This window comes from Temnothorax americanus, unplaced genomic scaffold, assembly GCF_048541705.1.
Source record: "Temnothorax americanus isolate GAGA-0224 unplaced genomic scaffold, ASM4854170v1 Scaffold30, whole genome shotgun sequence".
In the NCBI taxonomy this organism is placed as follows: Eukaryota; Metazoa; Arthropoda; class Insecta; order Hymenoptera; family Formicidae; genus Temnothorax; species Temnothorax americanus.
Window position 1 is genome coordinate 292,457 of NW_027509443.1, and position 10,946 is coordinate 303,402.

Sequence of the window (10,946 nt, forward strand, 5' to 3'; positions counted from 1 at the left end):
TTTAAAATGATATTACGGGACTTTATTCGGCACGTCAGTAGAAAGGAAATGCGTTTTGGTGATATCAGTGCGCGTTCCGTCGATAGAAAAATAAATAAATAAGAAATATGAGAGACAAGGGGAAGGAGGTATCGAGCGTTGAATACAGCTGACATATATTTTCCGTCAAATATCGTATTTCGCTAATAACATTACATGATACAATAATTAAAAAATATACTGTACTTTGCGAAATTACAATCGGTACTATAAGTAAAATATAGTAATATTAATAACATCCCCGTGTGACGTGTTGATTCGCTCTCGGCGTTTAGTCAACCTAACGGCTGATATCATCGCTCTTCTCTTTTCTTTTCTATATGAGATTATGAAAACAGTTTTACAAAATATAGTGCAAATATATACGCTCGCTATACACAACAATAAGGGAGTTTTCGATTATCTCTTATCATTTATCTCTCTCTCTCTCTCTCTCTCTCTCTCTCTCTCTCTCTCTCTCCCTCTGATTTTTTTTCATCTATTAATACATGTATGTTTGATTAACATCGAATTTAAAATTTACCTCGACGAATACGTTTGAATGATCCTCCTTACAGCCTTTCTTCAAAAGTAATTAGTCGCTATTAATAACGTCGATCTTGACCTACGATATGGCTGATTAAAACTAAAAAGTTAAGACTACGGACGATGGAACCTCGCTCGCGCGACAATTGTACAATCAGCGTACAGCTCGAAAGCGGAAATTCGTTGTGATCACGAGCAAAATTTATCGCACAACGGTGTGTAACAAGCTGCTCAAGATTATCACTATCGTTCCCAGATGGAGGAATGATAAAGACTGGAATATCGGATCTCGACATATAAGCGCGCGAAAGAAATAAGAAAAATATATATAAAAAGAGAGATAAATAAGACGAAAGCGCATTTATGAAGACATTTTCTATGGATGTGGAAAGCGATTACTGAAATCGCTGGAGATTAATCGCAGAGATTTTTTCTGAAGAAAATTAAATGCTTTATTTAAGCGAACAATTTAATGTAAAAGCGCTAGTCACTTGTTGTTTTTTTTTTTTTTAGAGATCGTCCATATATAGATATTCCGGATCGCAACGCACCTCTCTGTTTCTCAAGCAGAGCTGAACAGACAAATTCGAGAATGTTATACATGAGAATAGAGACGCGAATGATTTCTCTTGGAAGCGAAGATATTAGTATTGATCTGTATTAATATTGTATTGTTAGTTACGCGATGTTAGTATTGCATTCTGTGCACACACTCATTTTCATTCTCTCTTTCTCTCTATCTCGGTGCCGGAAAATAAGCTTTATAATACTCATGAATTTCAAAAAGAGAAACGTCGGAAACAAATTATTTTTACAAATAATACTCGAAACACACACACACATTCACATATTCGGAGTTCCCGAGAATACTGTTGAAAACGCGAAAGCAGCCGATAATTTGTAAAATGTCGTAACACAGAACACAGACTTGGACGGTGAGGAATGTCACACAATTTTATCAAATATAATCGAAGCACTGAGTGGAACGTGAAATACTTCTCCAGCGTCAGTCGGACCGACCCGCGTGGCGATTCCTATCGCGCAAGATCAATCAACAAACATTCTCAACGATCGTTTGTACAGTTACTACATAATTACTACATTTGTTCCTTACATCCTAATATTGCTACACTTTGTTCTTCACGTTAGATCACTAAGCTCTCTTTTTTTTTGGAATACTGCTTCCACATCCACGAAATACTCGAGGTGTGAAAAAATCGAATACGATTAAACTTAAAAGTTTTAGATTTACGCGAAGAAACATTTCGAGCAAATCTCGCGCCTAACGATAACAATTTGATTATCACTTAGCGTTGAGACGCTTAACAGAGGGATTACGTAGAGTGAGACACTTAAGATGTCGATTCTCGGCTGATCACACGCGACGCGTTGCAATTCGAGAGTTACGCGTTCTTAAAAGAATCGATATCTCTTAATTTTACAATATATTACTAACGATCATAGAAATTGCGAAATAATATACGTTATGTGACAAATAAAAATGCCGCCTATGTGCGTTATTTATTTATTTATCGTAAATTTAAAAAATCGCTCAATAATAAAAATACGTTGAAACATTTTATTGAGAACACAAATTTGTTCCAACACTCCTCTCTTGTGATTCTTCATATTCAATATAAAATAAATATTGAATTTTGCGGTAATGTGCTAAAATTTATGTTGCACTAATATTTTTATACGTATATAATAAAAATATTAATTATTACAATATAAATCTTGCAAACAATCCATGATTTATTTTATATCTCTATATATGATATCCTCAATTATACATCTCAAAGTAAATATAAGCACTTAATTAACCAATTAATAAAAATAAGCAATGCTAATTAGCTCTATAAATCTGTATAAAAAATATATATATATAAGTGATGAATATATTGCGATAAACATCTTAAGTGATTCACCCTGTACATTAGCAAAAGATGGCTTTTGTAAGAACAAGCTTAATATACAAAAACAATTCTTTCTAAGTACTACTAATGAAACAAAAGAAAAACAATTCTTAATCATATTTCGAAGATTAGCAAGAACTAAATTTGGTTTCTCGCCATCTAAATTCAATAAAATATCGATAATGCATCGCGTTAAGATTTCGGTTCCCTCAGAAATTGTCAATGGAACGAATGGGGACACGTCAAAATAAGAATCTTTCATCATGGTTGCATTATCCATATCGCGTAACGCGTTTATTCTACACTCTATGCAAGTAGAGCCTCCGTTTGTATTCTAAGAGCTTTTGTCAGAGTTCTACAGAATGGTAGGGCCGTCATTCGAGTTCTATGAGGAATAGAACTCTCGTTCGAACTCTACGCAAAATAGAGCTTTAATACGAGAGTTAAACTAGTGCCGTCTATACTGCTGGGACAGGTAGTTATATATAAATATAAATCTTTCGTTATATATTCGCACTCCTCATTTTTCTCATTTATACGCACATACGCTCCCGCTCGTGCGAACATATTCTCCCCTTCTCTTTTTTCTATTTTCCGTTTTATTTTCTATCTACCTTCGCTACTTTGTCGTACTTTGTTAAGTGCATAATGGCATAAGTGTGTAAATATAGAGTGGTACAATTTAAATATGTATATATCAGAATCTTCTACTGCCGAGAGATAAATATAAAACTAGTGTACGATAATCATGCTGCCCGGCCTACCGTCTGTCTCCTCCTTATGTACACTCGCGAGCTACCCTCGCGAAACAATCCGCGCCTCTCAAAAGCTTATTTAGTACTCGCGAGCCTTTATCCTATGCCATACTAGTCTCGACAGATTATATCAGTTACTTTATCATATAATAAGATCATGTTGGTCCGGAAGTAGTCAGGAATATTGCTACGCGTCGCGTACGAGAACGGCCGGACAGCTTCCTTTCTCGTCGCGACTAACGCAGTACGTCCGCAACGTTACGTTATTATTGGTCCTTCTCTTCGCAGAACACACAACATTTTTGGTCAAAGAGCTATACAAAAGCTTCTATTTGTACTTCAACGCTGTGTGAAGAGTCGCCGCTGGCTAATCGAATTCATTCTATTTCTGAATGCAAAGTAGCCCTCGTGTAGTATCATTAGTAATAAACTTGATTAATGCATCGTTTGTGGAACTCCAACTATACGCGGTATACATATTTCTCTGTATGTCTCTTTCTTTATCTGAGCGGAAAACGCACGACAAAGTATCTAGGACGTTCGGGGGAAAAAATAAGGCAGAAATTCGGTAATCTTAATTATTATGTATGATACGAACTCTCGAATAAAAAAGATAAATGTAAGTTGTGTAAACTTTTTTTACTTTTTGCTAACGATAGCGCCTTCAATTAAATAATTGTTATTCTTGTAAAAAATTGAGATATATATATCTACAGATGTATTATTATGTTAGCAGCGAGACAATGATGTCTTTTGGCTAAATAACGTAAATGTTGGAAAGATTACCTCTTCACGTACATCGTGCTTCTTCAATTCGTAGTTCGCAATCATAACTTTTCTCCAAGCGTCCTAAATATTTCGAAAAATATTTGATCAATCTTAATTGCTAAGGCCTGTGAAAATAAGAATGCAACGTTTAGGTCCTATTGTTATTGGTGTTATTGCCGCTGGTGGTGGTAGTGTTGTTGTTATTATTGTTGTTGTTACTATTAGAATTAAGTGGACTGCTGATGTTGTCGATCTCACGCTGGGCGCGCGAGATCTTCACTTTATCCCGCGGCGTGCCGTCCTCGCCAGTCTCCATCGCGAACATTTTCATTTTTTCCTTAAAGCTGAGCTTCTCCGGCACCGCGCCAATCTGTGAGTTCTGCTGCTGCTTCTGCTTCTCCGCTAGTCGCTTTTGCCTCGGATCCCTGAAACAACCAATTGTTTAGCATACTTGTGCCAAAGGACTTGCTTATTCAGTAGTAACTCTTTAAATCTTAAGTGTATATGTATGCAACAAAAATTTACTTATAGACTTCTTGAGCCCCGATCACACCGGGGGTGGCGCTAGTAAACGAAGTCCCGGACCCTTCTGGTGTCTTGGGAGAGACTAATAAATTCTCCGCGTCGTTGATAAAATTCTGAAAGCACAATTGAGAATAATGGAATATATATCTACAATATATATGTATTTGCCAATATATTGATATACATATAATACTGTCGACACTGTCGAACACACTGTGCAACATCAATAACAACATTTACTGAAATCGGGGATAATCTTTTGCACTTGTCTAATATAAATTAATGTACCCCGGGTTCCGCAAAGCGCATATATGTGCGCATTTGTCTATAGCATACGTAACGTTTACTATAAAAAATGCGTGCATATGCGCTTTACGGAACCCAGGGGTATAAATGACTCCAAAAAGTCTCCAAATATCAATATAGCAGCACATTATGTCTTGCGTAATTTGCGTATGCAAGAACCTCGATAGGAATGTAATCCAAGACAGCTACGATTAATAAATAATCTATTTAATATATGTACAATAAACAAAAAACTTGAAGGATACTATAATTAATTTATTAAATAAACTAAATTAAAAAATCTTAAGTAATAAGAGTGCATCACCATTATCAATTAGTGTTGTATAAATTAAACTATTATAGTTCGTTGAATTAATGTAATTTAGCTTAATGGATAATAAATTTGACACTCAATGCAAAATATCTAATATCTAACATATTATAATGCATGATAAGTCCGAGATTAAATTCTTATCGAAAAAATGTCCAGTTTAAATGCAAACGTATTGCAACGTATTGCAACAAGTATGTAATTTTTGGGAGCAACCAGCGTGGTATACGCGTAAAGTAACGATCATAGAGACTAACATCAGTCCATATACAACATGAAACATAAATGTAGATCACATAGGATGAAAAATATGAATAAAACATCTAATTTTAGATACAGCGAATAATGCTCGAATGAGAGATACATGATCATTAGATGATAATTACTATAACTGACAGTTCATGCATTGTAAACATCGTAATGTAGACAGCATGATGTAGCATGATCTGTTTTAACATTTGTATCTTACTTGTTTATCTGCCATCGTAAGCATTTCGACAAGATATTCATATTTATAATAAATTTCGTATTGGCGATATAAATTAATCCCTTAAGGGAATATTAATTTCTTAATTAATTATTTAAAATACAGACCGTATATCAGAAAATAGGAACGAGATTTGTATGGTATGATCTCAAATTACTTCTCTTGAAATTAATATGAAAGATAATGTGATAATGACTAGATACTAAAATATTATTAAAAAAACGCGAAACACTCAAATTTTTTAAAACAATATCAATTATGTGAAATATCTTGCTCAATTATGCTTATCAAAATAAAGCATAGGATAAAATAGAGGTAAATTAAAGCAGGAAAATGATAAGAATGATAAAAATGGATATAAGAAAATTACTCACGTTGGGATCTTCTCTAATGGTGTCCATTGAGATTGACGGCGGGTTTGATGTTCCAGATGATACATTGCGCAGCATGGACTCGCTATTTGCATTCGAATCATGAAAAGAGACCCTTTTCATAGATGCTGGCTGTTGAGAAGTGGGAGGTAGATTAGATGTAGTCGAGCCGTTCGATCTGAGAGCACTTTGCTGAGACATAACGGCGTAACTGGAGCCTCGTTCTGGTGGCGGGGGTGCATCATTTACGTTGTTTTGCGAAGCTACGGTAAAAAAAATATCTTTAATAAAAATACATGAGTCGAATATGTAATACATTCAATAAACACAAAAATATAGTGTATTTGCAAATCTTTCGTTGGTAGAAAACAAAATATTTCAAGACAATTTCTCTTTAAAGAAATATGAGAATACAGAGAATCAAAGTTCGATATTTAATCTATAAAGATTTTAAAAGCTTTATGTTTAATCTACTAACGCATAGATACGTTGGGGCCATTAATAATCAAGTTATCCAAGCGTAACATGCCGGGGTGCAGCTGACTTCGCGAATGTTGGCTCGGCTGATATGTATGCTGCTGTAATTGTTGCTGTTCTTCCTGCTTCTTCTGGTTCTCTTCGTATTCAGCCTGCTTCCGCTTCACCTCGTCCATTCTCCGTTGTAGTTCCCTGTCTTCCACGGAGTGTGACATGCCTATGGAATAGGACTTCTGACCGGAACTGAAATGGCTAAGAGGTGTGCCATAACTAGGAGTCGGTACATGCTCTTCGCTCTGACTTGTTGCTGTTTGTTGTTGCGGCTGCTGATGTTGCTGCTGATTTGGTTGCACATGCAAACCACTATTTTCTTGACCAGGACCACTCATCCCAACATTCTGAGACACCGTTTGATTGGATAGAATATGAGCATGGCTACTGGTGACAGGTTGGTTGTTGAGGGGCTGGAGAGGCAAACCACCTCTCATAGACTGGTTGCCTGCGATCGTTCTCGATAAAATCGGTGGCTGCACAGTTCCTTGGACAGTTCTGTCCTGACTGGCCGCCATTCTCAGTAAGCCCTGAACGCGCTGCACGCTCTCGTTGTCTAAATCGTTACTCTCCTCGTCATCGTCCTGATTGGCAATCTCCTCCGCCCTCTTCTGGAAGTCTCTCTCCAGTTGGAGAGCTCGCAGCTGCTCTTCCTGCTGCTGCGTTCGATGCGCCAGCGCGCTCAGCTCGGCGATCTGCTGATCTCGCCATTGTCGAGCGGCTTCTCTCCTACGGGCTTGTTCCTAAAGATACCAGCAATGTCAAATAAAAATGTTCTTAAAAAAAAATACAAAATACAATTACAAATTCCAAAAAACTTGTTACCGAAATTCTTAACTGCACAATAATTACTAATAGAAAATTTCAATGTAAGAAACTAAATCTATAAATTAAAAATTATTGCTTTAAAGAGATATATTTGCATTTATTAAAGCTACCATTTCATTTATTATTTTCCTTTACTAATTACTATTACTTATTACCTTTTCTCTTTCTTCTCGTTGCCAAGGATTTGTCGCGCTATATTGATACTGACGCGGTTGCTGCATGGCACTGATTCCTCCCGCAGGGTAATAACTACCTCGTGGTGGATCTTGCATGCTTGCGGTATACCTGCAACATTTTCTTCCATTATTTAGGATCAAATTTAATCATCAACAGGCAACTTCCAAGATGCGTTAAGATACATACCTTGTGTCGGCTTGCTTGTACAGAGGGTGCGTCGAAGTACTGGGCGGTGGTGGTGGTGGACTTTCGTTAAACTCCTCAGACGGTAAAGATGGTCTCGTTGGCGGCACTTCCGACGTCGTCACAGAGTGGCTTTCTCCGTTTTGCGCGCGATTGACGTTATCGTTTCCATATTGATCGATGCGCTGGTCCAGATTGCCGTTTGGATAATGTGGGCTGTTTTGCGAGCCGGCGAAATGTCGATTCTGTTCGGCGTACGACTTCGTCTCCTGGCCGCTCAAGTCTCTACCGAGTAGATTCTCATTGGACATCGGTTGATGGCCGCGCGCGATCGCCTCGTTCTTCGGTTTGGGCATCATCGGGCCGTATTGACCTCCAATTACCGGATACCGATTAGGGTACTGATTATACGGGCCGTACTGACCATACTGCGTGCTGTTATATTGAGTGTACTGGGCATCCGGATAATTGTAACTGGGCGGGTTTTGTCTCGCGGCGTAGCTGGAGGTCGTGCCCAAGCTCGACGTGGAACCGAGTGGTCTCGGCGTACGTACATTCAAGGTATTCGGCATTTGTTGAGCAGGAGGAGCTGCCACTCGAGCGCCCATGTTATACATCCCCGACGGTCTATGCTGATTAAGCAGCGGCGCGCCGCCGCGCAACTCTCGTCGACGAACTTCCTCTTGCATCTCCTGCATCTTCGCCTCTTGGCGGATGATGTCGCGCGACGATTGGGAACGCGGCGGTGGTCCTCCACTGTGTTGTTGCATCTGATTGCTGACCGTCGAGTAGCTTTGCTGTTGCCCTGGGGTGACATACGCGGACGTCGGACGGTCTCGGATGTGACCGCCGACTTCCATGGTAGATGGACGGTTCAACGAGTTCTGCGAACCCCTCAGGGAACTCTTTTGAATATGCTGAGGATTCCTGCAATATGCAACAATAAATTTAGAAAATGTTCAGAACATTTAGGAAAAATTACGAGATTATTCTAAATTGATCCATGTGCACAATGATATTTTCATTTTATGCACGTATAATCAAGTGTCAAATGTAAGAAAAGAAGTGCTTAAAATAGAAAAATATAAAATTGAAGATATATAAAAGTTGTACTGTATATCTATACCTGTCATCTGGTTGTTGTAAACTAATTTGTTGTTTCACAGTCGGGTCTTGATTTCGATAAATACTCAGATTCTGATAAAATCGCTCAGCTTCTGTGCCCTGTGCACTCGACGGTGCGTTCATGTGCGTTGCATTTGGATTCAAATTAGGCGACGATTGCTGCCTGCTGACTAAGCCAGTGGGCGGTAAAGTTCCGATTCTCATGGGATCGTGCAAATTATGGCTCGACCTAGAATACATTATTGCATACATTATTCTGATAAATATATTGTTTCTCATGATATTTTACAAGCAGAATGTACAACTTACAACTTACATACAATTATGATACTGAATATATTAACAAATGAAGAAAAAGTTGATTAAATTAATCTTTTGATTTGTCCTATAAGACATTTTCAAAAAATTGCGCTTAATAATTCCTGAAAATTATTTCCAGTTTGCTTGGGAGATAAGTTGTATAAAATACAAAGATATATTAAAATATGTATCGAGAGCGATCTGAATTGAGTTGAAGATATATACCTGGAACGTAAAGAAGTTGCACTGTTGATCGTCGCCATAGGAGGTGGTTGAACAGGCGGTGTAACGCTGTTACTGGAAGAAGCTCTGCTGTATCCAGGATTAAACACCTCATGCTGTTGCTTGATCTCGGTACCCATATCTACGTAAATCCAATTTTTATGTACAAACGAGTAAACGTAGCCGTGCATACTCTTCTATCAGATACATCTTTAGCCTACTCAAATCGTCTAATAAGAAGTAGATGTTCCTCTTACGTTTAAGCTACCTAGTGAAACCCGATAAAGCTGCGTGATTCAATAAGAGATAGAGATAGACGTTCCTCTTATGCTAATCTGTCTAGTGAAACTCGCTAAAGCTGTGTGATTCGGGCATGATATGCACACACAAAGCTCGCTCTTACTTACTATGCAATGCCGGCACAGACTTGCTGCTGTGGATTTGCTGAGGAGTGGCGTCGTGTCCAAGCCGCGACGGTAAATCTCGCTCGCTCATGCGACGAGGACCTGCGGTAGCCCAAGCGGGTACACAAAGAGACAGCTTTGAGTTAATGGATTGGTGAACACGAAGGTGCCGAGGCGCAATATTAAAATGATCACTCATGCACATACGCAAAGCACACATTTGTCGAGAACGAGAACACGCTCTCTTTTGGATCATCGAAGTCTAACTTTGACACGTTGAAAGCGGTGGAAAAAGAAAATGTCATACGGCCAACTGTAAAGACACTTATGGCAACGACGAGCTACAGCGAACAAATTTGTATATGCATTGTGATATTGTTTCAACAAAACTGAAATAATTCTCGTTGGTTGAATGCAGTGAATGGACAAAGTATTGATATGATTACTTAATGTTTAAAAGTGATATAGTTTATAATTGCAATAGAATAATAAAAAATTATTGCATTGGATTTTGCGGAAAAGGTATTATACAAAGTAAATAATAAATATTTAAACATGTATTTCATGCGTGCACGTTTGCATGTGATTAATTCGTAAGTTTGATATTTCATGTGATTAAGTTAATTAAATAAAAAAATATATAATTATAAAATAAAAGGTACTTATTTTGTCGCATTTACTGTGCAATATCGTAATTAAACAATCACATCGAATTACATAAAGTATTCTCTCTATGCACATAACTATGATTATGTGCACGTAATATCGCAGACGTTGTTAAATATATCACTACTGTAGGCATAGCAATGCAACAAAAGAAAGTACCTGAAAATTGTATTAATATATCATGCTTGCATATTAGTAGAACATCGTGTTATTATGGAACAAAAGTATATCTATTAGTGTCATATTTTATATATTGCAGGATAATACTTGCAAATCCATTTCTGAATTAAAACCAGATAATAAAATCAATTTAACATAAATGTTAATCGATGCATTTATCAAAAACTAGCCAAATCAATTTCTTAATTCTGCTCAAGTCTTCGGCTTCCCCAACTTCATTTAGAAAAAAAATTTAAAGTTTATTATGACAAGACAAAAAATTTATTGTTCTAAAAATTTTATATTATTTTAGCCTATTATTTTAATTTTATAAAAATAATTTGATCAGTTT

At 37.3% G+C, this 10,946-nt stretch overlaps 1 protein-coding gene across 16 annotated transcripts in view; it reads right to left on the bottom strand.

Annotated features, from left to right (window-relative positions):
* Positions 1-138: 138 nt before the first annotated feature.
* Cno (adherens junction formation factor afadin) overlaps positions 139-10,946 on the bottom strand; it is a 46,711-nt gene continuing 35,903 nt past the window's right edge. For 13 of the 16 annotated variants that reach the window (XM_077412362.1, XM_077412361.1, XM_077412368.1 and 10 more), the window contains 9 exons: positions 9,773-9,871; positions 9,369-9,507; positions 8,845-9,072; positions 7,722-8,645; positions 7,514-7,643; positions 6,481-7,273; positions 6,006-6,265; positions 4,529-4,641; positions 139-4,428 (listed from right to left, as the gene is read on the bottom strand). In XM_077412362.1, the coding sequence (XP_077268488.1) occupies positions 4,152-4,428; positions 4,529-4,641; positions 6,006-6,265; positions 6,481-7,273; positions 7,514-7,643; positions 7,722-8,645; positions 8,845-9,072; positions 9,369-9,507; positions 9,773-9,871 (2,963 nt within the window). In that variant the 3' untranslated portion in view covers positions 139-4,151. The remainder of the gene's footprint in view (positions 4,429-4,528; positions 4,642-6,005; positions 6,266-6,480; positions 7,274-7,513; positions 7,644-7,721; positions 8,646-8,844; positions 9,073-9,368; positions 9,508-9,772; positions 9,872-10,946) is intronic. The other 3 variants (XM_077412364.1, XM_077412377.1, XM_077412363.1) reach the window with 2 other exon arrangements.